Below are 23,096 nucleotides of genomic sequence, written 5' to 3'. Positions count from 1 at the left end.
TTTCTCGTATAAATTGAGTACATTTCATACCGTTAATTCTATTCAGCTAATAGATAAGATATTTCTATACAAATTTGGAGAAACTTATTATATTAAAATAAGTTTGAAAGACGTTTTCTTTATCCGCAATCGCAACTTTTCGCAGCGGGAGAACAGATGTCGATCTTTTCTTATCGACTGTGCACAATCGATTCACTAGCGAATGACTCCGCCGTTTCGAAGAGCAGCAAGCACAGACAAGCCAGATTGAGCGTCATAAGGAAAGATGGTGAGTCTGTCAAAACTATCAATTGATTATTATTTAATGTAAAACTTGAAGTGGCTTTGCTATTCAGAAGAATAAAAAACAGTTGCGTATTGTTGCTAATTTTCTACGATCTATTCTACTTATCGATCGTTTAGATTTAGGTTAGCCATCCTTCAAATGTTTGCTCTATCTTAAATTCATTTTTCAAGTTTTATCAAAAAGAATTTGACTTTTCTCAAACGATTACGACATTTCTTTTAATGCAGCTTTTAATTTATCAGTGAAATTCTTTGATAATAATAAATTGTAACATAGGGTCAGAATCAGTCTGGCACTGGTGGCAGTGGAGGAGACAAGAAGGATGACAAGGATAAGAAGAAGAAGTACGAACCGCCGATTCCCACAAGAGTGGGTAAAAAAAAGAGGCGTACTAAGGGGCCGGATGCAGCTCTAAAATTACCACAAGTGACTCCTCACACGCGTTGTAGACTGAAATTATTAAAAATGGAGCGCATAAAGGATTATCTATTGATGGAGGAGGAGTTTATTAGGAATCAGGAGCGCCTGAAGCCACAGGAGGAGAAGAATGAAGAGGAAAGATCGAAAGTAGACGATCTTCGTGGTACACCAATGTCCGTTGGAACATTGGAAGAAATAATTGATGACAATCATGCGATAGTGTCTACCTCGGTTGGCTCCGAGCATTATGTATCCATCTTGTCATTTGTGGATAAGGATCAGTTGGAACCTGGTTGCTCTGTATTGTTAAATCATAAAGTTCATGCTGTTGTTGGTGTTTTAGGAGATGATACAGATCCTATGGTTACAGTAATGAAACTTGAAAAAGCTCCTCAGGAGACCTACACTGATATCGGAGGTATGTTACACACACACACACACACACACACATATATATATATATATATATACACACACATCTGTTTTATATCCAAATATTTTGTAATATTTTATATTTATCTATATAAATTCTGATAAATTTATAATTAATTATGTCTTGTTATATAAAATTGTGTCAAGGTTTATAATCTTTAGCAAGAAACTTGAAAATTTCAAACCAAATTAAATTTTAATTGAAATTTAATTCAAGACTTAAGCATAAAATTTGACTTTAAAATATGTGTAAATTGAAGTAATTTAACGAAGTAGAATTTTACTTATAAATTAAAGAAATATTGCTTTTGGATAATTGCATACATTATCCAGAAATTGTTATGTAAAAATCAAAGAATATATGACTCGTGAATATTTTCAGGTCTTGATACTCAAATTCAGGAGATTAAAGAATCCGTAGAATTACCATTAACTCATCCAGAATATTATGAGGAAATGGGTATTAAACCTCCGAAAGGTGTGATACTTTATGGACCACCTGGCACAGGGAAGACACTGCTCGCCAAGGCCGTGGCTAATCAAACATCAGCTACATTTTTGAGGGTTGTCGGTTCTGAACTTATACAAAAATATTTAGGGGATGGTCCAAAGCTTGTAAGAGAGCTTTTCAGAGTTGCCGAGGAGCATGCTCCTTCTATTGTCTTTATAGATGAAATAGATGCGGTAGGAACAAAAAGATACGACAGCAATAGTGGAGGCGAAAGAGAGATTCAGAGAACTATGTTGGAATTGCTTAATCAATTGGACGGTATGCTAATTTCTTCCAATTCAAAATTCAGACAAAAATCTTTTTATACTAGTAAACTTTATGTTAGATATTAATAAATATATTAGATATTATAATAAAAACATATTAGATGTTAAATTTGAAAAATTATTACTAGGTTTTGATAGTAGAGGCGACGTAAAAGTGGTTATGGCTACTAACAGAATAGAGACCTTAGATCCTGCTTTAATTAGACCAGGTCGAATCGATAGGAAAATAGAATTCCCGCTGCCAGATGAAAAGACTAAAAGAAGAATCTTCAATATTCACACAAGTAGAATGACTTTAGCGCCTGACGTGAATCTTGCAGAATTAATTATGGCAAAGGATGATCTTTCTGGTGCGGACATCAAGGTAGGAGATTCTTTTGTAAAAATTCAACTCTGCTTATACATATATCTTGTACTTTCATGCAGTTCTTTTTTATTAAAATAAAAGAAAATAATATTTGTGACTCTAACAGTGAACCAATGCCAAACAAAATTAAAGCAAAATTGTAAATCCTCATTTTTTATTGCTTCATTAAAATGGATTAAAAATTTTTATTTCAGGCAATATGTACCGAAGCTGGTTTAATGGCTCTACGTGAACGACGTATGAAGGTTACCAGCGACGATTTTAAGAAATCTAAGGAAAGTGTGTTATATCGGAAGAAGGAAGGTTCTCCTGAGGGATTATATTTATAAAAAAAAAAGTTTATTATCACTTATCTCTGTATTGAGTCGCGAAACTGTCCCAAGTGTCTCAATAAAAATTTCTACAGGAGATTAACTTTTTGTAGCAATATATATATTAAAAACATTATTTTTAATATAATCTAACCAATTATTTGTTCGGTAAATCTGTAAATTGCTTAAATATATCTAAAGAGTTGAATTGATTTCAATGCCCGATTTCTTCAAGATTGGTTCAAGATACTCATGTAGCCTGTTTATTGTTTCTGCAGAGTGTTCTCTCTGTTCGTTTAGGACTTCGGAGAATGGAGCTTTTTCATGCAAATTGGAAGTTTTATTTCGCGATTCCACCTCGCATATCCAGCATGCACCGCGTCTGGCTCTTTTGAGAACAGCTGCCACATCCGTGGGATGTTCTAATGTGAGCGTTGAAGCGACAGCCAGACCCTTGTACCTTCCTAAAGTGAAAGCGGTCTCGAAACCGTCTTTGTAACCAATATCGAATCCCTCTTGCAGCACAGAGTCTGCTCCGTCTTGTATCCCTTCTCTGTAGCCAGTCTAAAAATATGATTATCAAATGTGGCACGGTAAGTAATTGCAACATAAATATCGCGTCAGAAACTGCCGAAAATCGCTTACGTACTTTGATAGCAGCGTCCACAAGGCGTTTCCAGCATTTCGAAGCGACGTATAGAGAATCGTCATCTCTAGTCGAATCGTACTCTGTCGTTTGTATTATATCTTCCATTGTATAAGTAGACATTATTCTGTCCGATTATCCTCGAAACAATTTTGCGATGCTCAACAATTTTGTGACATGTTTCAAGTCAAATCAATAGAAATCTTTATTTCTGCACAAAATAATATCGAATAAATAGGTATATTTTTATCAAAATTTAAAGTAAGATGGTTAAAGAAACATTTACCAATAGGTACGTTTACGTACGTATAATTGCAATGGTTAATATGTAATTGTAGAGCGCTTCAAATATTCATAATAATTCATGTAACAACTACGCGCGGAGAATCAATTGTATAAAGAAATTAAACAGTTAACAGTTAAGTAGTGTTTGCATATGTTTGACATTCCTGCGGTATTACGTACATGACAGCAGATGTTAGGTTAAGTTAAGCTGCGATTAGACGTAAACAGTGATAAACATATTTGGAAAAAACGTACATTGAAGGAAGATTATGGAATAGCGCAGAGTACCTGAAAATGTCGGGACGTAGAAAGAAAGACAAGAATAAACTGCTGCAATGGAGGCCCCGTAATGTTCTCTGCAAGGAGCTGAGGTATCACCAGAAGAGGGACAGAACGTCTGACTGGTCTGAGAGCTCGGATAAGGAAAACGATGAGACAGGTTAGATTAAGATGAGTTTCGTGTTTTGCAATGTACATGTTGTACATTAGGAGTATAATGTACTCTTTGCAGAGACGGTAAATGAATGGCCATTGCCATTCCCTGTGGCTATGTGGGATCTAGAGCACTGCTCCAAACAGTCTAAACATGGTACTGGCAAAAAGCTAGTGAGACATGGTTTAACAAAGTTGCTGCGACTGAGTACACGATTTTCAGGCCTTTGCCTTACTCCAGTGGGCAATAAGGTAAAATGAAGAAACAATAAACAACAATAATCTCGTCGTCTAGATTCTTAGATGAAATGTTTGTCGCAGTGCGTGACTCCGTTGGATCGCAAGATTGTAGAGAAGTATGGTTGTGCAGTTGTTGATTGTAGTTGGTCGCGTATTGACGACACTCCCTTCAACAAAGTAAGGACATCCCATCCTCGCATATTGCCTTTCTTGGTTGCTGCCAATTCGACAAAACCCTGCGAATTGAGTTGTGCGGAGGCTATTGCAGCTACTTTAATCATAACGGGATTTTCAGACGAAGCTGACCTGATTCTTGACAAATTTAGTTGGGGACACTTGTTCCTAGAACTAAACAGCGAATTGTTGGAAAAATACGCTCGTTGCGCAAATACTGAAGAAGTAATAGCTGTACAAGAAAAGTTTTTAAAGGATATCCAACAGGAAAAAATAGACAGACTTGGTAAGAACATCTAATTATTTTGTGCTTATCCTATATATATATATATATATATATAATATTTGTGTTCTTTAGCGCTTTCTGACTTTCCACCAAGTGATACAGAATCTGAAGAAGAGGCGGAAGAAAAAGATAAGAGCATAGTGTCCGAAATAGCTAAGGAACTAGCCAATGCAAGAATATAAAGTACAATATTGCAGCTATTTTACACAATCAAATAATGCACTAGAGGTGTGCGAATCAAACATTTATATGAGGTTGAATTTCGAACCAAATCTTTGATAATATATTCAAAAATGAATCGAATCGAATCAAATTTTCCTGAATTTATATTAAAAGTTAATTTAAAAATATTTTCAATAATTATATATTTTTTTAAGTAAATGAGAAAATAAATCATTTTTAACTTATGAGAGTCGTGTATAAATGAAGCAAATAAAATAGGCTTTTATAGGAATGATTTGAAATCGAACCACCGATAAACCACTAAAAATTTGTAATTTATTATTTCGATTTCTCGAATCTCAGAAAACAAATCGAATTGAATCTATTATTAGCGAATTTGGTCACTTGCACTGACTTGCACTACACTAGATTCGTGCATACTAAAGTTGCTTTATATGAAATTAGCAAAGTTAAATGTAAAAATATATAAATATTTTAAACAATTAACTATCTACTAATATCTACACATTACTTAACAAAATATATATGTATCATTTCATTGTCAAAGTTAATTATACTGTATCAATGCATTGAGATATTTTACATAAAGCAGCTTTTAATATGCACTAATGTAGTGAGTGATCGAATTCATCATAAGATTCGATTTTAAATTATTCGCACACCTTCTGTAATAGAGCCTCTAAAAAATAAAAGTAAATTTTGTTACAAAATATCAAAGGATTTTGACTGACAATCTTTTTCAATAAAATAATTAATACATAATCAAATAATTTAAAAAATATCCATAATAATCAGTAGTTGAAAGCTGCGAATGGTTAATTTAAATTAATGAGAATTAAATTAATTATATTTCTTTGAATTAATTATATTAATTTAAAGAAATATGTATTCATTATTTTGTTGAAAAAGATTGTGAATCAAAATCCTTTTATATTTTTTAATAAAATTTTTATTTTTTACCTACATTCGTTAAATATTTCTATTGGCACTTGTTTTATTGTATTATTGTTTGGCAAAAACGAGCTATAAAATAAATTACATTCATTAAAAAAAAAAATGATTATTTAAAGAGATTGTTTTTAATATAGATTGGAAATCGTTAATATTTTTCAACATAATTGTATACTAACATTTTATATTCTGTATAATATTTGCACTTTTTTTATCAATTAAATTTTTTATTTTAGCTTATGATAATATGTGTGAAACATATATTTGCAATTAATATTAATCTATTAAGATATATTTAACTATTCAAAGATTTAATTTTTGCAAAAACGAGCAAAAGTATGTGCATTAGAATCGAAGTCGTAGAGTGAACGAAGTCCATTCGTCCGCGCGATCTCTTTCAATTCTTTAGTAAAGTCTTGCAAATCCTCTTTGCGAAGATCTGCCATATGTTTGCGCAATTCCACAATCATCGGTGCATCAGCAGATATCAATGGTACCAAATTTGGTAATTGTTTTGTCATATTATGCGCCACCCAAATCAGATGGAACCTATTTATATATTCGCATTTAGACTTGAGAGACTCCAGCGACGTTATAGGATGAAATATTATCTAAAAATAAGTGCTGTCAACAAATTCATTCACATTGGCTATTAAAGCATACAAAACGTACCTTGTGATTTGGTACTTCCATCCAAGAAATCTTTTTATCTTGTTTAGATTTATCTCCAGTACCTATCCAGGATTCGTTTTCCATTTCAATATCCGGCATTTCGCTCATTATAATGCCATTTAAAATTGAGACATCCCTATGAGCACCGACGTGATCTTCACATAGTGGCTCTTTCGTTCTTATTTCATAAATTGCACGCATTATCTCACGTTCAGCAATGTCAGTTGCCCTACGTCTTTAAGATTTAAGAATTTTTATTTATGGGAAGCAAACATGTAAATTTTTCTTTTGAATATATTTTATTACTTGTCTTCGGTGTTTCCAACAGCAGCCCATGTAAAAAACGGACCATTCACAATGTCTCCCAAGTATGCATAATGTATAAAACTAGGTCCAAGTTGAATTATATTATTCAACAGAGTTGGATTGCTTCTAACTGGTTCACCTTCGAGCCATGTAAAAGCTATTCCATTATTTCTCCAAAATCTAATAATTATAATAACATATTTTGTCTTTTTCTCGTTGATATATTTAGATAATCATTTCAACTAAAGAAGCATATCATCTTGCTCACAATTTTATATGCAGTTTGAACTGCTTACAATGTATAAACGTACCTATATTCTTGTACAGTAAGATTAGTGGTACATCTGGGCTTTAAAATCATATGATAATCCCAATCAAAAACACCTTCTCTGTAGTCATATCTCGTTTTCAATAACTTCCTGATTCTGTGATCCCAATAATTCACAATGGGAACTCCTTCACATGTTGCACGTGCCCAAAATCTTATAAGAAATTATTACAACAATTAATACAGAAATAAAAATAAATGTCTGCGGAATCATTAAAGTACCTTTACTTAAAATCAGTAGCAAATTTTTCAAGTCTGTCTCTAGATGCTTTGTATTGTACAATCTTTCAAATTAAGTTTCGCTCGAGCGTCTCAGATACCAAAATCCACCACTGTTAGAAACTATTTTATTTTTTATTACTATGTCCCCTTAAACTTAACGTTAACTTACTTAAAAATAGATTCCAAATTATCCCTATCCTTGTGCTTAAATTTTTCTAACGATAACCATGGACACTCAACAGTGCGGGTCGGAATATCGATCAGTTGTTTAGTGCATTTTGCTAAATATTTAGCCGTAGCCGGTCTCAAAAGAGTGTTCCCTAAAATCTCCAAATAATATCGCGTCGCCTCTTGCAGTCCTTGGGTATATTAATTATGTATCTTAGTTCCATTGATTTCTCTAACATAAGCTAGATATTAGTATTCACAAATACATACCCAAATCTTTTTCTAAGCAAAGGCTTAATAAAAGTATCGATCTAGCAACTTGCTCCAAAGTCGGTTCGATAATGTGATATGTTATAGTTCGAGCAGGATGTGTGTAAGATGAAGCTAGCGTTTTCACGATATGCCGTGCATCACCAGAACCTACAATCAATACTTCAAGATTGTTTAAAATGCAGTCTTCTATTTGTATTACTTCAGCTTGTAAATCTAGCGGTTGACTATATCCCCACCACATATTGTTTCAAGATTTGCTGAACTTTACGAAATATACATTTTCAAAGAATTGTTATATATGTACTTAACAATTATCAGGATTTCTATTACCAAGCTTGTTTTAAAAGATTTGTTATCTCCATGGTAACCGTAGAAACGAAGAGAATGATCACAGATCAGGTTCAATCATGGTGGAATATACTTACATCATGGGTTCAATAGAATGTTTTGAAAGCAAAATATTTCCGCAAAATGTTTTTTCTTTGTATCGATTATACTTTTGAATTTAGAGGACTAGTGAAGAAAACTTCCAACAGTTGCAAAATAAATATTGTCCTGAACATGGTCAATGTTTATTTGAATTGTATATATTTTGTTCTAATAAATATTTTAATTTTTTTCTAAGAAGTCACGTTGTATCTAAACAGAGATATGTGCATTAATTAGAGGCAGAAAGTAAATAAATAGAAAGACATTTGGCTAGAGGAGTAAGAAGTATTATATTAAAATAAAAACGTTATAGATTTATATAATAAAATTATAAACATATTATTATATATAGTGACATAGTCATGTCTTTTTTAGACTTATAAAACCATTTATTTATTCCTATATATAGAATCTGTGACACAGATAAAAATAGTTCCCTTTTGAACTTTCCTTCAACAAAGTTCGTTTATAGATTCTACGTATTTATTCAGCACAATTGCTCATTTGTCCCTCTTTTTCTGTGCTCGTTTGTTACCACAGCGTTGCAAAAGATCAGTAATAGGGCCTTTATGTTGAAATATAGCAACTAGTTGTGTACGTGCTTCGTTCATACCCTCACTGATTAAATTACTGCGCTGCATATTCCCTTTAATCAGTTCGTTTACGCGTTCAAGACCATCATTATGTTTACTTTTAACGGTTTGCTGTGATTCCAGTAGCGTGAGTGTCGTTTTTAATTTTTCATGAACCTACGGATGTATTATACAAATATGATTCGCTGTCTAAATGTAAATAAATTGAAGAAAAATCTAAACAATGTGACAAGTCAATATACCTGTTTTTCAAGGGATGCGATATCTTCCATTTGTGTAGTGAGATGATAGATTTTCCATCCATTTAATCTCTGTAATACGTATTTCTGTTGCGCCAGTTCAGCAACTGTTGGTCTTCTTTCCTCCCGAGGTCGGACATCGCTAGGTCTTCTATAATGCTGTAATCTAACTGTCCATTTGTTTTTCCAAGAAGAGCCTAAAAACATATGATTAAGAAGAGCATAATTAATATAGAAAATACGAACAATGTAATGGATATAACGGAACAAAATGTTTGTATTATATATATATATATTTATATATATACCTAATAAACTTGGTACAGGTCGTGATCGTGCTATTGTGATTTCGGTTTGTTGAGTAGATGATTTAATATCACTTTGTACATTGGAGAGTTGCCTTTTGTCGGACAACTTCTCTTTTGATTCCTCTTTATTCTCCTTCTTCAATTTTTCCTCAGTGAGAAATTGCATCTCTTCCTCCGTAAATTTAGGTTCAGTTAATTCTACGCCTGTAAGTTGCTGTTTGCGTGGTTTTTTTCTCGGCGACATTTCTATAGTGGGATTAATAGTAATTCTGGATTGTTCAAGTTCCTCGTCGAGGCCTGGCGAAGATGTAGCAGATACAGTCGTGGATCCAGAACTTTGGCATCCACCACCATCCTGATCGCCCTTTGGTGAGCATGGCGGACTGGACATTGATCTACTTGATGGTAAAGATGCTAATACGGGAACTAAATTTTTAGCTGCACCTGCAAGAAATTGTGACTCCCCTGTGAAATTGAAATTCTATAATGGATATCCATTAAACAAGTACAATTAATTTATTAGCAGAAAATTTCAGGTTTTATTTTATAATATATAATAGAAGATAGAAAAAATAAAAACTACAATAATTAATTATAAATGTAGCATATTAAAAGAATATATACAAAAAATTTATCTGCAATATCTAATTTACTTTTATTTTAATATTCTTTTCGTTTTGAACTGTCTTAACAAACTAGGTAATAGAATGAGAATTTTTTTCCATATGTAAACAGCTTATCACATGTAAACATTTTCTTAATTAATACATTAAAGTCAACATTTTCAAGCATGTTTCAACACGCTGCAAAATTAAATCTTCCAATTTCTATCATTATAAATCAATAAAATATACTTGAAAAAAATCGTCACTATATGTCATCAGTTTTAGTTGAATTTTCCTATTCCTTATTATATATGTATTTATATGTGTTTGTGTTGTTATAGAATAAATGATACTTTTTATATAACATGTCGTTATTGCTTCATTTATATTTAGTAATGTAATCATACCTTTAACTGGTGAATTGTCATGATCTCTCTTTCTCAGAATGCTCGGTCTGGGAGATGCATTAGGTTTACCATGGGGTTCTTCGTATCCTGGCTCAACAACTAATCTCACTGGCTGCACTGAAGCTTGTCGAAACTGTGAATACGTTCCTGAAAAACAAATTTTTATATATCGCAGAAGATAATATAATTATATTTATCACAGGATACAAAAATGTAAAAGATAATTCACTTATTAGTCTTTTTTAATTGATTTTTACCTGTAGTCTCAAAGGAAAGATACGTAGTAGTATGTGGTGGATGTATATATTGCCCTTGGACCGGCTGAGCGGAACTTGTGGCTGTACTGCTGTTGGTGGACGACATGCGCAAATTAGCTTGTGGTGCCGGTTTCACTTGGACGGTTTGTCCAATATTTTGGGACTGTGTAGGAGCAGCCTTGATCGGTGCCGACGCAGCCCTGACCGGTAGAGCGATGGGCAAAGGATGTAAGGACATTCCTGCGATTTTCGCAACTGTAGTTGGAACTGTTTGCAGTATGCGCATTGCATTTGACTGTGTATTTGCAGTTGTTGTAATTACTTGTGATACAGTACTGAGGCTCGACAGAGATGTGACGGTTTGAACAACACGCGGTGCACCTTGCTGTGGTTGAACCTGTTAAATAATTATTATATTTATCACCTTGAAAGAATTTTCAATATATTGTAAATTAGAGTACAACACAATTAGAGTACCTGTTGCGAAGGGATAACGATATGGCTAACGGTCGATGGTCCAGCCACCGTATTACCACTAATTGACAATTGTCGTCCTACTGTTGGTTCCACCGAACCGACAGTAACTGAAGCTGTACTGCTTATTCTGTTGACTGTCTCTACAATGGGTGATGCAGCTATACGTTTCGTCGTACCAGTGGTAGTTAGAGGTCTGCTAGACTGAGTAGGCTAAACATTTCAATAAAATTTATAAATTCATAAATTGTATATATATTCCTTCTTGGCATTTATGTGCAATTCAGAAAAGTAGTACACTCAACCGTCACGTATGCCTTCACCTCCGGGTCGAACGCATTGTGTCGATATTCGTGTACCATGACTCAAAACTGTGTTTGATAACTGTAAGTTTTTGAAAGTGCGTAAAAGAGTAAACAAAAAGTTGTACAACATTACACATATATTATATATTATATATGTATACATATATTAATTTATTATATCACATAATTTACTTGAATGGTTTGTGTCGACGATCTGGTGGGTTGCGAGGTCTGTGACACAGTTACTACTTGCGGCGTTGGCGGTCTGTTTTGTGCAACTGGATGTCTAGTAAGATTAGTTTGCAAGACGGGTGCTATTAACCTGGACGAACTACCAGCAACCATGGTAGCTTGAACAGATCTTGCTTGACTGGCTGGCGTAATTAATCGTGGCTGTTGTCCTGTATACACAGTGGACGATGGCCTGGAGACTCTGCTGACGGAAGGAGTGGGATGCCTTTGCGGTTGCGCATATAATGCAACAGATGTTGTTTTAGGTTGCCATTGGGGATTAGAGATTGGTGTATTACTACTGAAAAAATCGACATGTAATGTGATATAACTAGTTTGTTCTATTAAAATAATTCTGCATATATATTTCTAAATATAACTATTTTAATTTCTCCCTTTTAATTACATATATTATGTTTCATCTTTTTGGAATATTTCAGAAACTGTTTTACTTTAGGTATGTACGTACCCTGGTCTAGTAGCAGGCACAATTTGTCCTATATTTGTCCTGACGATAGGAGTGGCAACTGTCGATCTAGGTGCAGAGATATTAGCAACTGCAGCAGGTCCACGCGGTACATGGTACGTAGCTGGTATAGTTACTGGATGTGGTAATTGTGTTTGAGGTGGAATTTGCCTTTCCACAGTACTTAACATTCCTGGTGATATTATTTTTACTGTAGATCCTATGGAACATAACTAGAAGCGTTGAATTTGATATTAATAAATCTATCACAAATTATATATATGCATTAAAGCACTTGACAAGTTAATTTTTTAATTATTAAAATATCCTACATTATATAAAATACTTTTTGGTACATTTAATACTAAGTGTTGAAATAAATCCTTATTTACTTTATTATAAAACAAAAAATTCTACTATATTTTATTTTACAGTAAAACATAGTAAAATATTTCATTATATAAAATAAAATATAACGACTGTGTGTGTCCATACATCCATGTGTATACGCGTGTGCGCAACACTCCTGTATAAGCAACATAACATATTAATACTACAACACTAGATATAGCACAATGCTAGAATTACCGTTGTTGTTATTTTACTCGTTTCTGTAGACGAGGTAGTACCAGAAGGTACCACAGGTTTCATTAAAGACAATTTCGGATTCATGTCCAGAGATACCGATTTGCCTACTAGACCACTGGGCGTCATGGATCCAACAATAGTCTGGGTCGGTTGAATGCTCGGCACATTACTCTGTACCATGCTCTGCACACTCTGCACACTCTGTACATTCTGTTGCATTGTAGTTAAGTTTTGTGCCACGGTCTGCACAGTTGTTTCCGGTAGACGTTTGTCACCACCGCTACTGACAGTGCTTATTGTAGTGTTCATGGCTGCACTATTAAAACAAAACAGATGAATTAATTACATACAGGCCGCGTATAGAGAAAGATCAGAGTAGATCTGGATGATGATCCACAATAGCCAAGGAATCATCCACAAGGGTACTCTAGTGAGGGGTGAGGCGGGTTTACACGGGAGTTGACCTGCAAGCTGCTCTCGACACATCGCGCTCAAAGCAGGACGAGCCATCTGCACGACGACAGTCCGGGTTGTTGTTTTATGTCAGAATGGAGTATTGGTCCAAGCCTCAAACAAACTTTGGAGGTTACGACGACCCGTCGATGCGTACGCGGGAGAAGATCCGAACGGGGACGTGCAGGCGCCGCATCGTCGACCTTGGAGGGACTTCCAGGGACTAGCCAAGCATCAAATACCGGACCATTATCCGTCTATTTGTGGATCGTGTTTCGAGCGGTCCACAGTAGTCAACTGCCCGCGTAGCGTCGCCGTCAAAAAGGCGCGTACCTGCGTAGAATTCTTGGCCCAGGAAAATGATGCCGAATCACTCGTAGGCCCACGTAAAACACTTCTCGTGCATTCGGAGCTGATAGACACTTGTATCGGGGAACAACACATACCAGTGTCTGTAAAACGTTCCTCGCATCGTTACCGACGTTTACGGCGCGCAATCAGACAATGTAAGCCAATGTAAGCACAATGCAGGGCAGGAATGCGGCTTCTGATATGAATAAATGTTCCATTTATTGCGTGGCGTCTGTATAGGAATTTTCTTCTCGACGCTGAACACAACTGGCCAACCAATCTTAATACAATTATTATGGTGCAGTCACAATAGAAGGAATAGAATTAGCAGTAAAGAATAAATAAAGATTTCAACCTATCACATAACCGTGTATTCCGGTGTATTCGATTTCTGATAGGCTGAAACATACCTTATTCGGCTTATTCCTTCTATTGTGGGTTGCACCCTTAAGGATCGACAGAAAAGACTCCTAGGGCCGGTATTCATAGTCAGATCTTATATTCAAGACCGTCTTAAGTACGGTCTTAAGAAGTCACGAACCAATCAGAGGGCTGCATTAGCGTCTTAAGACATTACTTAAGAGTTAAGACGGTCTTGAAATAAGAATCGACTATGAATACCGGCCTTAACCAAGTCGTTCAAGTTGGCTATTGGCCAACTTCACCGATTACGACTTAAGATCGCTTAGAACTTCTGACTTGCGGCTTATTGTAGAAGGCCTATAAGAATCGACTATGAATACCGGTCTGTTTCGCATCGTAAAATTGGTACTGATAGGCGTCGTCTACAATACACGGAGTGAAGAAGTAAGAGTAAGAAATTGACCAATTACAGTCGAATCCGAGAAGAATAAGCGACTGTGATTCGCCCATTTCTTATGGCTTAAGGCTTAAAACCTTATTGTAGGTCCGGACTTTTGCAGAAGTCTGTGCTGCAGCCATTAGGGCCTGCGTACAATAGAACAAATATTAGGAACAAGAATAAATATTAAGATTTTAACCTACCAGGATCCAGTTACATCGGAGTAATAACGGTTTCTGATAGGTTGAAATTTTAATATTTATTCTTATATTCCTATTATTTCCTTCATTGTGCCTAGGGCCTTATGCGGGGGTCTACAATAGAAAATTGACCAATCGTAGTCGATTATTCTTCTTATATTCGATTGCGATTGGTTAATTTTTTACGACTTAAGATTCTACGACCGCTACGACTTCTATTGTAGACCCCGCATTTAAGCAATTGAAAAGTACCCATTATTTTATAAATCTAGTGACTTTATTGAGTGAGAAATCCGAACGCACCCTAGAGGAGAGGATCTCTAGATTACATATGCCCTGAGATTTTATGTTGGTGACCGTGATGTCCGTGATTGTCGTTTGTCGTTTCTTATTACTGTTATGCGAATTGATGCGAATTAATGTTAATAGACAATGGTAGCAAATGTAGTAGGTGTACGAAATACTATAAATAAATGATTAAAAAAACCATAGATAATTTATTAGAATGAAAGAATCGTCATTTCTAAGAACAGGTAATTTTTTGATATCTAACATATATATTTATAATATGGAAATGTTTTCTTTTATTATATTTACTGTTATATTTGCCATTGTAGTAGTTTTGGTATGTCAGATGCAACAAGGGAGAATATGTAAAATATAAAAATAACGTTTGGTCATATTCACTCTTTATTCTTCGTTGCCATATGCCGAATTGAATGTTATAATAAACAAGATGAATTTTGGAGTGGATTGGGATCTTGAACATCAACGTATTTTGCTGGATGGAAATGCAGTATTAGAACGTTCGGCACAGTCGGTCGCAAGATCGCAAGTTGTCGCAGCAGAGAATGAGCATATTGGTACAGAAGTGATCTCTGAATTAGGTGAACAAAGAGATCGTCTCTTGCGCGCAAAAAGGAGATTGTCGCAGACAGATGAGGAATTGGATAGAGCGAGAAAAATTCTGAATGTTATGCGACTCAAGGTTTTGACAAACAAAGTTGTGCTAATCTTGATCATTTTACTGGAATTAGTTATTCTTGGTATAATTGTATACTTAAAATTTTTTCATAAATGAGTTGTCTCTTATTAAGCTTGATAAAACCAAGAGGAAATAATATTGTACATAATATAGAATATAATATATATTAACAGTTCGTAGTTATGGTTAGGCCATTTTTGTAAAATTTAATGAAATAAATAAAATAAGTTTTTCTGAAAACTGAATTTTTTTTATTAAGATTATTTTGATTATTTTGATTATTTTTGTATTATTTTCTTCTATTATTGGACTACTTCAAGATATATTGTAATTAGGTCTGTTTTATTCCTGCACTCTCTGAACTAGTGCATACTGTGTAATAAGTTAAAGTGAGACAAACATATATTTGCTCCACTTTAACATATTATACCTTGTGCATTAGTTCAGCAAGTGCAGGAATAAAAAACAGATCTATTGTGAACCTACATAAAATTTTACTTAATTCTATCAATCGATAGTGAATAGAGCAATCATGGTGAAATCAGAATCCTATTCTACCATGACAGCAATATTAAAATTGTTTATTGCTTACTTCATGTACATTTCATAATACATTCAATTATTTTTTCATTAATCTGTTATAAATGAACGATAAGAAATCCTTGAAATGGTTATTCTGCATGACGATGAATATTATCGAAATAGAATACCTGAGCCTGACTTAGGAGCATTTCAAAATTTTTTGCGATTTGTTTGGAGTCCAGATAGAAGACAGTTGTTTGGTAGAAGTGGAAAAGAATGGGGTAATTATTAAAAGGTACATTTTTTCAATTGCTAATCGCTGTGGAATTATATGATTGTTTACTTGAATAGCCTTGTTGGGACTCTTTTACTTGTGTTTCTTTACTGTATTGGGTTCCTTGTTCGCATTGCAAATGTGGATTAGTATCGACTATGTTTCAAAATTAGAAAGACCGTTTTTTCTTTATAGCGGTTTAATGCCTAGATCTTATTTTGATGGCAATTTTCCGCTTTTTCGTCAACTACATTTTGATAATCCAGGTAAAATTTCCTTAAAAACTAATAAAACATACAATATGCTATTTCAGTTGATTCTAATAGCCCATTAAACTAGAATGGATTGAAATTAATTTAGGTTTTCAGAAATATGCATTTGTAAATATTAAAATAAACCTTTTTCAATCCGAATGCATTTTTATTAATTTATAGGCATTGCATGAATCGCATTTCTGTACCTTCTAATCTAAAAATAATATCAGCTTTTTCTATGCATTGTGAATATTGCTTAATTAAAAATTTTAAATAGGAAATGCAGTTCTCTATCTAATTGATATTTCAATGAACTTAAAATACACATAAAAGTTTCAATCCATTTTAATTCGTTTTCGATTACTGGGAGGACATTCTTGATTGTAATATTTTATTTAAACAGGAATTGCTTTCAAACCAAATATTTTGCTACCCACGAAATCTCCTATTATTTGGGTAGATAATTTTAATACAAACGCTCGACCAAAAAGATATGTGCAAGCCTTAAGTGACTTTTTACAAGGTATGGACATCAGATGAGAACAAATAATGCAAGCATTCATAATTAGAATTTTTAATTAACAACCCAGTATCCGGAAAGAAATTGAAATAGATAGACATAATTTCGTGTGGTTATCGCCGAATCCAAATTCTCAATTTTTTCATATCCTTTTCCCTTGACAAGGGACTGAAACTATGGAATTTCTATTTTTTTCAATCGAAAACAAGTCTCGTGGACAAAAATAAGCCGCGCAAATCCATTTTCATTCATAATACAGGATTGAAATGTCATAATTGCTATTCAATCCAAAACAAGTTTGAGAATCTCAAATCCAGTTTTGCTCCAGAAATTGATGAAAGAGCCCCTGATTTAAGTTATTATATTTCAACTTTTGAGATAAAATTTTTTTAAATGGCTTAAAATTTTCCTTGAAATGTCTATTGCTCGATGCCGTATGACATTTTTAACAATTCAAAATGACAAGCCCAAAATGGCAGCTGGAATGAAACAACATGGGTGCATTCGAGGAGCGCGTTATCCGCGTCATATGTGTAATACTATCCTTTTCTCACGTCTAGACGCTGAAGATAGAATAACATAAATAGCGCTAATAGCGTCTCCCCTAACGCAGCCCATATGTTAAGGTCAAGGTCATTGGAAATGACTCCCCTTTTCTGAATATTTACTGAGAACAATTTGGCTCCATAATTTAGATTTAAAAAATATGGATTTATTTGATTTTTGTTGTAAATTCTTTAAGTGTATTTTAGATATAAAGAACAAATTGAGAGAATGGAAATTGAATGGAAAAATTTTTACAGCAAAATGTTGCCTTATTTTAATAAAAATAAGGAAAAAAATGGTAACTAACGTTTTCATTTTAGAATACAATAAAAGTAAAGAGAGCTATAAAACAGTTGCGGAATGTAGTGCATTAATCACATCTAATACAAAACCTTGTTTCTTCGATATTGAAAGCCTTGGTGTTTGTGGGCAGCCTCCATATGGATATACTGATCCATTACAACCGTGTGTTCTCATTAAGTTCAATAAGGTAATAATTCTGTTTTTAAAAAATATAAGAAAATATAATAATATAATTGGCAATGAGAAGAGTGTTCAGCAATAAAGTTCTTTTCAACGTTTGTCTGGAAAACAGAGATTACAATATTATATTACATGTATTTTACACAATATCAATAAAGATGGTTCGAAGTAGAGCCGTACTGCGCTAAACTCTCATTGCTAATGACATTTTTATACTCTTTATCTTATTAAGAATTTCATTTTTGTCTATTTAATAGAAAAGATATTTTCTTGATTAAAATTAACGTTTTTGTTAATTTAATCTTGATGAAAAAATTGTAACAAAATTTTGATGAAATTTTAATTATTCTCTGAATAAGTAATTTTCTGCATTTAACAGATAATATAATAACGTTTTAATGTTATTTGAATTTAAAAATAAAGTATTAACAAAAATTACTACTACTGTTTAATAAAAGAAAGGAAGAAAATTTTATTGAAAAAAAATATTGTATAACGAATTTTAAATAAACACACGAAGCGAGGTCCACCCCATCTCCCTCCTGTCTAGGGGCGTGCGACTTTCCACTTTCCATATGAACTGAGATCCATCCCACAATCAGATAATGATTGGGTTAGGTTAGGATTAAATCGAGGTGGGGATGCAGGGGGAGTGCCGGAGCCCCTCCCCCGTCACGTGTTCTTTCTATACGAAACTAATTGAATAAAACAATTAGAACAATTGTTGAAATTGCTTCGCTCTAAAAGCAAAGAGGGGAAGAACACATTTGTTAACATTTTAGTAAATTGATTAAAATAATATAAAACATAAAATGAATTTTTTTAAGTATCCCATACACTATACAGCACCGAAAGTTTTCAGAAATATCTCAGAAATATTTCAACTGAAAAGTGAAACATTTCATAAAAATTGCGAAATATATCTGCAACATTTCTGAGACAGTTCCGAAATAGCAAAATGTCCACAATTCTTGCATATGAAACCTTGTTGAAAGGTTGATGAAATATTATAGAAAGAATCTATAATCTTTTTGAAATAAATCATGAAATAAATATATGGTAAATGACTTTTTTCAAGCTAACACAGGTTACTAGTGTGTGTAATAATTTATTATTTTCTTAGAAAATTGAACGGTAAACGTTTGACCTTTGTTTTTGGGTCCTCTTCACTACAATATAAAATTAAAATAATAAAATAATCAAGTACATGTTATGCGAGTGATTCTTCTAAAGCGCGAGTCGTGTCTGGTTTAGAACTTCTTGAAATATTGCCAAAAAGGTTTCGGCTATTTCTAGTACTACAAAAATGATGTCTAAATATATACTTGATTGTCGACATAATAAATTTAAATATTGTTTAAGTATCAATTAAACATATATTTAAATATGATTTCAGAAGCACGTACTTAAAATTTTTGTTCTGTTAACTACATATTTTCATCGTTTGATACTCAGCGATATATTTTTTGGCGCAAATCCAGGATCTACCTTCCGTCAACTGGATATAATTATAAACAATTAGAATCAGATAAAATCAGAGTCTAAACAACGGTCTTCTTTGTCGTTGTACGTCTATATATAATCTGTTATTTTTATTAGCTTATTTTAGTCAACCGCTTTTATATACATATTAGTTTTTAACTTTAATAAATGACACGAAGGATGTCGAAACGTTAATTGTATGTGGATATATTTTTATCTTGTTTTTACTTTTATATTTAATGTCAACTGCATCATATGTACATTAAAATTGATTTGTTGTTGGCTCGTAGCTCTTCTTATTTTAATTTCTTTTAAAATTTAAATCATTCGAGCCATTTTTTATTTTGTATACTTGAAATTTATTAAGAATTCTGGCCATTAGTCATACGCATTTGTGATCTTTAGATTACAAAACATACAGATTACAAAACTTATTGAAATAAACTTAAAGTATTTCTCAAAAATAGTAAATTATACCGCCAACTATTTTGATTAATTAATCATATTATATGTATAAGCATAATTCGTAATTCACTATTAAAAAATCACACTTGCAGTTTCCATACAACATTATTCATATACGTGAGTCATTCGATAAGTCTGATAAATCTTTATAAGTTATAAGTAAATCTTTTTGACGTGACTGGAAAGTATCATTCTTCAAACTCTTCCAGGTCAAATTTCAACCAGAATTGATACGTTGTTCACGTTTGATAGTTGTTTAAAGCGAGCGAGAAATTAAGCAGTTGTCCCGTATAAAAATAAAAAAGGAAACAAATTCTATGCAAAATTAAGTGGATGAGGAATCAATTCAAAGCCAAATTCTATAATTTTGCACGGAATTCATTTTTTTTTTTTACGCAGCAACTGCTAAATTTTGTGCTTTAAATGATTACCGAACGTGAACAACGTATCAATTCTAACTGACATTTGGCCTGGAAGGGTTAAAGAATGATAATTTTCCGGTGTCACGTCATCAAATGGATTGTTACATCATTTTATAAAGATTTACCAGTCTTATCGAACGACCCTCGTACAAAAGTTTTTCGCAATTAAAGTAGAACAAGTCACAATAACATTAAAATAACATTAAACTGAATCGTGATTGATAAAAAAATTACTTTTAGTAAACATTTTGGAGCAATTTTAACATGACTTTTTGTTCTGTTTAAATGTTGTTCAATTTATTGCTTATGACTTATGATAGATTTTAGAAATATTTCTGTTAAAACGTTTCATATGACATATTGCAGAATCCTTTCAGAATTGTTGCGTATGAGATGTGAAAGGTTGAAACATTTCTGAAAATTTTCCGCAATAATCGGTGCTGTATGGGATCATTACATTTTTAATTAAAAATTTTTACCATGAATCATCGTAAAAAATAATGTTTTTAAAAATTATAATTATTTTGCAGAAGTTTAATTGGGTACCAATTCCTTACAATAAATCGTCCCTCTTACCAGAGAATATGCCACATGCTTTGCAGGAAGCTGTGCAATTTTCAAACAAGGTTTGATTCAAATTTATCATGTATTTAATAATTAGTGTAGTTGAATTTTTTTATCCAGCAGGACTCTATTTATACGAACAAATTCGTGCTCAGTTATAATTAAAGGAATATATATATATATATAGGTACAAGCTCATAGGCTGGTATTGATACTCCGTTCTTATTTTAAGACAATTTTAAGTAAAGTAATGTCTTCAGATGGTTCTGTGATGTTAATTTAATGCTTAAATAAGGATGCGTTGGAGAAAGAAATATCAAAAAGCCAATGTCAGATTACGGATTGACGATTACGATTAACGTAATGACGATTTGCTCTGTTCTATTTCAGACGATAGACTCGCTTCATTTTGATTAGAATATGATCGGGCAACAATTAATCGTAATCGTCAGTCCATTGTCTAATGTAGGTAGAACGGAACAGTAACGAAAAAGAGATGTGATGGGGATTTATAGCCAATCAGAGTAACTTTATTTTAATTTCGTTCGCTGTTTAGTAGTTGGGTTTATCATGGCACGGAACTATTATGAAAAGAGATGGAAAAATTAACATATTTCTATACCTATTATAGCATGGATACTAATTCGTATTAAAGCCCAACTTTGAGAGCTCACTTAACTCATTAGCCGCAATTTTGATAGCAACACATATGTATGTTTGCAAGCAATATGCCAGCAACAAGATACGTTACTATCTGGATGCATATGTATGTGTATTCATGCAATTTATTCTATAATAATTAAATAGTTTCAAATCTGGTTATGGTGTGATGGAGTGAATAACGTTGATAAAGAGCATATCGGAGAAATTGAGTATTTACCAAGTCCTGGATTTTCTGTGCAATATTTTCCGTTTATTGGTCAACCAGATTATTTGACACCTGTAGTCGCGCTGCGTTTTAAAAATGTCACATGTAAGCCACTAATATGTATATGATTATAAAAATTATATATTCAATGTTTCAGAAATAGAAAATAATTATTAGAATCTTAGGCCCGATTGCACCAAAGTTATTTTGATTTTAAGCGAGGTTTAAAACTCTCTGTCTGTTTCTTTTTCGGCTTTAAAACGAGAGATAGAGTTTTAAGTTTCGTTTAAAGTCAAAGTAACATTGGTGCAACCGGACCTTAGTATTTAAAAAATGTTATTGATATGTTCTTGTAATTATATAAAAATAATTTGGTATAAAATTTTGTTCGTGTACAGAGCCTCTATTCTTGAAAAGAAACGTATACGAACAACTAGGGAAATACTATAATACACGTTACGTATACTATAGTATTTACCTAGTTATTTGTTTCGTTTCAAGAATAGGAGTCCTGGGTGTTTGATAACGTACACTGAACTTAGAACGTATATATCACTGGAAGCGGAATTGCCTATGCCAGTGCTAGGATTTACTTGCGTAATATTTAATATTTAACTATCAGACTCTTTATTTGTGTTTAACTGTCAGACTCTTTATTGAGTATATGTATTTGTTCTTTTTGCTTTCCATAATTATAACAAAATATTGTTTTGTATTATTTAAAAGATTTGATAAATTTTGTAAATAGCCATATTTATATAATAAATTGAAATTATTCATTACTAATTTTTTAAATAATATAGATAACAAATATTGTATTTCATTAATACAATGTTTTTAGCGTTTAGATTAGTGACGGTGGAATGTAACTTATGGGCACTCAATATTAACAAAGATGAACAGAATGCATTGGATTTTCAACTAATTCTGGGCGAACTATAAAAGGCGGTGATCAACAAATGTTTATGTACCTTAAATATTTATTAACAAATATGCAAATATAATAAAAAGTTGGATTATTTTTAATGTACTTTGTGCAGAATGTGAAAAGTGAATTTTATTTATCCGCAGTTCTTATAATTTCGCATTAAACATTTATTAATTTGTAAAAAATCTTGTCGTTAATAATAATTGCTTTATTATTTATTATATCTCATTAATAATATAGAAAAATGAATAATTTTCTGGATATTGTTTTGTTTTTGAAGATTTTAATTTGAGGTACATTTATAAAAAAAAATGAA

At 32.8% G+C, this 23,096-nt stretch overlaps 7 protein-coding genes across 18 annotated transcripts; 4 read left to right on the top strand and 3 right to left on the bottom strand.

Annotated features, from left to right (window-relative positions):
- Positions 1-169: 169 nt before the first annotated feature.
- On the top strand, positions 170-2,715 carry Rpt2 (26S proteasome regulatory subunit Rpt2). Its single transcript, XM_018508028.1, has 5 exons — positions 170-268; positions 563-1,124; positions 1,521-1,907; positions 2,044-2,279; positions 2,477-2,715. Exons 1-5 carry the CDS (start codon positions 266-268, stop codon positions 2,609-2,611), a joined length of 1,323 nt encoding a protein of 440 aa, XP_018363530.1. The 5' UTR covers positions 170-265; the 3' UTR covers positions 2,612-2,715.
- A 44-nt stretch (positions 2,716-2,759) lies between these two features.
- LOC108761459 (uncharacterized) lies at positions 2,760-3,375 on the bottom strand. The gene is made up of 2 exons (XM_018508035.1): positions 3,243-3,375; positions 2,760-3,157 (listed from the first exon to the last, which is right to left on the bottom strand). Exons 1-2 carry the CDS (start codon positions 3,360-3,362, stop codon positions 2,789-2,791), a joined length of 489 nt encoding a protein of 162 aa, XP_018363537.1. The 5' UTR covers positions 3,363-3,375; the 3' UTR covers positions 2,760-2,788.
- Positions 3,142-4,946, top strand: LOC108761458 (ribosome biogenesis protein TSR3 homolog). Of its 6 annotated transcripts, none has more exons than XM_018508029.1 (5): positions 3,142-3,186; positions 3,787-3,963; positions 4,036-4,208; positions 4,278-4,656; positions 4,729-4,946. In XM_018508029.1, the coding sequence occupies exons 1-5, from the start codon at positions 3,177-3,179 to the stop codon at positions 4,836-4,838; spliced, it is 849 nt and encodes a 282-aa protein (XP_018363531.1). In that variant the 5' UTR covers positions 3,142-3,176; the 3' UTR covers positions 4,839-4,946. The 6 variants fall into 6 exon arrangements, with proteins under 6 accessions (XP_018363531.1, XP_018363535.1, XP_018363534.1 ...); XM_018508033.1 differs by lacking the exon at positions 3,142-3,186 and adding an exon at positions 3,250-3,317 and having other exon boundaries at positions 4,729-4,945; XM_018508032.1 differs by lacking the exon at positions 3,142-3,186 and adding an exon at positions 3,271-3,327 and having other exon boundaries at positions 4,729-4,945.
- A 1,139-nt stretch (positions 4,947-6,085) lies between these two features.
- On the bottom strand, positions 6,086-8,080 carry Dnaaf3 (Dynein axonemal assembly factor 3). The gene is made up of 6 exons (XM_018507867.1): positions 7,757-8,080; positions 7,488-7,677; positions 7,080-7,250; positions 6,769-6,948; positions 6,463-6,697; positions 6,086-6,401 (listed from the first exon to the last, which is right to left on the bottom strand). The coding sequence occupies exons 1-6, from the start codon at positions 7,998-8,000 to the stop codon at positions 6,102-6,104; spliced, it is 1,320 nt and encodes a 439-aa protein (XP_018363369.1). The 5' UTR covers positions 8,001-8,080; the 3' UTR covers positions 6,086-6,101.
- A 494-nt stretch (positions 8,081-8,574) lies between these two features.
- On the bottom strand, positions 8,575-13,695 carry LOC108761479 (Sin3A-associated protein 130). 7 transcript variants are annotated; one of them, XM_018508073.1, is made up of 10 exons: positions 13,126-13,695; positions 12,662-12,972; positions 12,077-12,306; positions 11,569-11,908; positions 11,075-11,284; positions 10,598-10,994; positions 10,341-10,487; positions 9,329-9,793; positions 9,024-9,217; positions 8,575-8,937 (listed from the first exon to the last, which is right to left on the bottom strand). In XM_018508073.1, exons 1-10 carry the CDS (start codon positions 13,169-13,171, stop codon positions 8,689-8,691), a joined length of 2,589 nt encoding a protein of 862 aa, XP_018363575.1. In that variant the 5' UTR covers positions 13,172-13,695; the 3' UTR covers positions 8,575-8,688. The 7 variants fall into 7 exon arrangements, with proteins under 7 accessions (XP_018363575.1, XP_018363577.1, XP_018363576.1 ...); XM_018508075.1 differs by having other exon boundaries at positions 9,329-9,772; XM_018508074.1 differs by having other exon boundaries at positions 11,569-11,905.
- Positions 13,696-14,831: 1,136 nt separating this feature from the next.
- On the top strand, positions 14,832-15,595 carry Vti1b (Vesicle transport through interaction with t-SNAREs 1b). Its single transcript, XM_018507894.1, has 2 exons — positions 14,832-15,000; positions 15,085-15,595. Exon 2 carries the CDS (start codon positions 15,204-15,206, stop codon positions 15,546-15,548), a length of 345 nt encoding a protein of 114 aa, XP_018363396.1. The 5' UTR covers positions 14,832-15,000; positions 15,085-15,203; the 3' UTR covers positions 15,549-15,595.
- Positions 15,596-16,086: 491 nt separating this feature from the next.
- On the top strand, positions 16,087-22,994 carry LOC108761431 (sodium/potassium-transporting ATPase subunit beta-1). Its single transcript, XM_018507969.1, has 7 exons — positions 16,087-16,255; positions 16,326-16,514; positions 16,906-17,025; positions 17,889-18,058; positions 20,951-21,046; positions 21,792-21,957; positions 22,694-22,994. Exons 1-7 carry the CDS (start codon positions 16,120-16,122, stop codon positions 22,792-22,794), a joined length of 978 nt encoding a protein of 325 aa, XP_018363471.1. The 5' UTR covers positions 16,087-16,119; the 3' UTR covers positions 22,795-22,994.
- Positions 22,995-23,096: the final 102 nt, after the last annotated feature.

This window comes from Trachymyrmex cornetzi, unplaced genomic scaffold (genome assembly GCF_001594075.2).
Source record: "Trachymyrmex cornetzi isolate Tcor2-1 unplaced genomic scaffold, Tcor1.1 scaffold248, whole genome shotgun sequence".
Lineage (NCBI taxonomy): Eukaryota > Metazoa > Arthropoda > Insecta > Hymenoptera > Formicidae > Trachymyrmex > Trachymyrmex cornetzi.
This window is presented reverse-complemented; position numbering and strand designations above follow the sequence as displayed.

What these genes read in the sequence shown, in the direction of transcription:
- LOC108761459 (XM_018508035.1), bottom strand. Translation starts at nt 3,362, where the DNA reads ATGTCTACTTATACAATGGAAGATATAATACAAACGACAGAGTACGAT. An exon ending in TTGTGGACGCTGCTATCAAA is followed by an intron (nt 3,158 to 3,242) that starts GTACGTAAGCGA and finishes TCATATTTTTAG; the next exon opens with ACTGGCTACAGAGAAGGGAT.
- Vti1b (XM_018507894.1), top strand. Translation starts at nt 15,204, where the DNA reads ATGAATTTTGGAGTGGATTGGGATCTTGAACATCAACGTATTTTGCTG.
- LOC108761458 (XM_018508029.1), top strand. An exon ending in TTACTCCAGTGGGCAATAAG is followed by an intron (nt 4,209 to 4,277) that starts GTAAAATGAAGA and finishes TGTTTGTCGCAG; the next exon opens with TGCGTGACTCCGTTGGATCG. An exon ending in GGAAAAAATAGACAGACTTG is followed by an intron (nt 4,657 to 4,728) that starts GTAAGAACATCT and finishes TGTGTTCTTTAG; the next exon opens with CGCTTTCTGACTTTCCACCA.
- LOC108761479 (XM_018508073.1), bottom strand. Translation starts at nt 13,171, where the DNA reads ATGGCTCGTCCTGCTTTGAGCGCGATGTGTCGAGAGCAGCTTGCAG. An exon ending in TCGTTATCCCTTCGCAACAG is followed by an intron (nt 10,995 to 11,074) that starts GTACTCTAATTG and finishes ATTATTTAACAG; the next exon opens with GTTCAACCACAGCAAGGTGC. An exon ending in TGACAATTCACCAGTTAAAG is followed by an intron (nt 9,794 to 10,340) that starts GTATGATTACAT and finishes TCAATTTCACAG; the next exon opens with GGGAGTCACAATTTCTTGCA.
- Dnaaf3 (XM_018507867.1), bottom strand. Translation starts at nt 8,000, where the DNA reads ATGTGGTGGGGATATAGTCAACCGCTAGATTTACAAGCTGAAGTAATA. An exon ending in AATTTGGAATCTATTTTTAA is followed by an intron (nt 7,251 to 7,487) that starts GTAAGTTAACGT and finishes ATTTCTTATAAG; the next exon opens with ATTTTGGGCACGTGCAACAT. An exon ending in TGGAAGTACCAAATCACAAG is followed by an intron (nt 6,402 to 6,462) that starts GTACGTTTTGTA and finishes ACTTATTTTTAG; the next exon opens with ATAATATTTCATCCTATAAC.
- LOC108761431 (XM_018507969.1), top strand. Translation starts at nt 16,120, where the DNA reads ATGGTTATTCTGCATGACGATGAATATTATCGAAATAGAATACCTGAG. An exon ending in TAGAAGTGGAAAAGAATGGG is followed by an intron (nt 16,256 to 16,325) that starts GTAATTATTAAA and finishes TTACTTGAATAG; the next exon opens with CCTTGTTGGGACTCTTTTAC. An exon ending in CTTAAGTGACTTTTTACAAG is followed by an intron (nt 17,026 to 17,888) that starts GTATGGACATCA and finishes TTTTCATTTTAG; the next exon opens with AATACAATAAAAGTAAAGAG.
- Rpt2 (XM_018508028.1), top strand. An exon ending in ATTGCTTAATCAATTGGACG is followed by an intron (nt 1,908 to 2,043) that starts GTATGCTAATTT and finishes AATTATTACTAG; the next exon opens with GTTTTGATAGTAGAGGCGAC. An exon ending in TTTCTGGTGCGGACATCAAG is followed by an intron (nt 2,280 to 2,476) that starts GTAGGAGATTCT and finishes TTTTTATTTCAG; the next exon opens with GCAATATGTACCGAAGCTGG.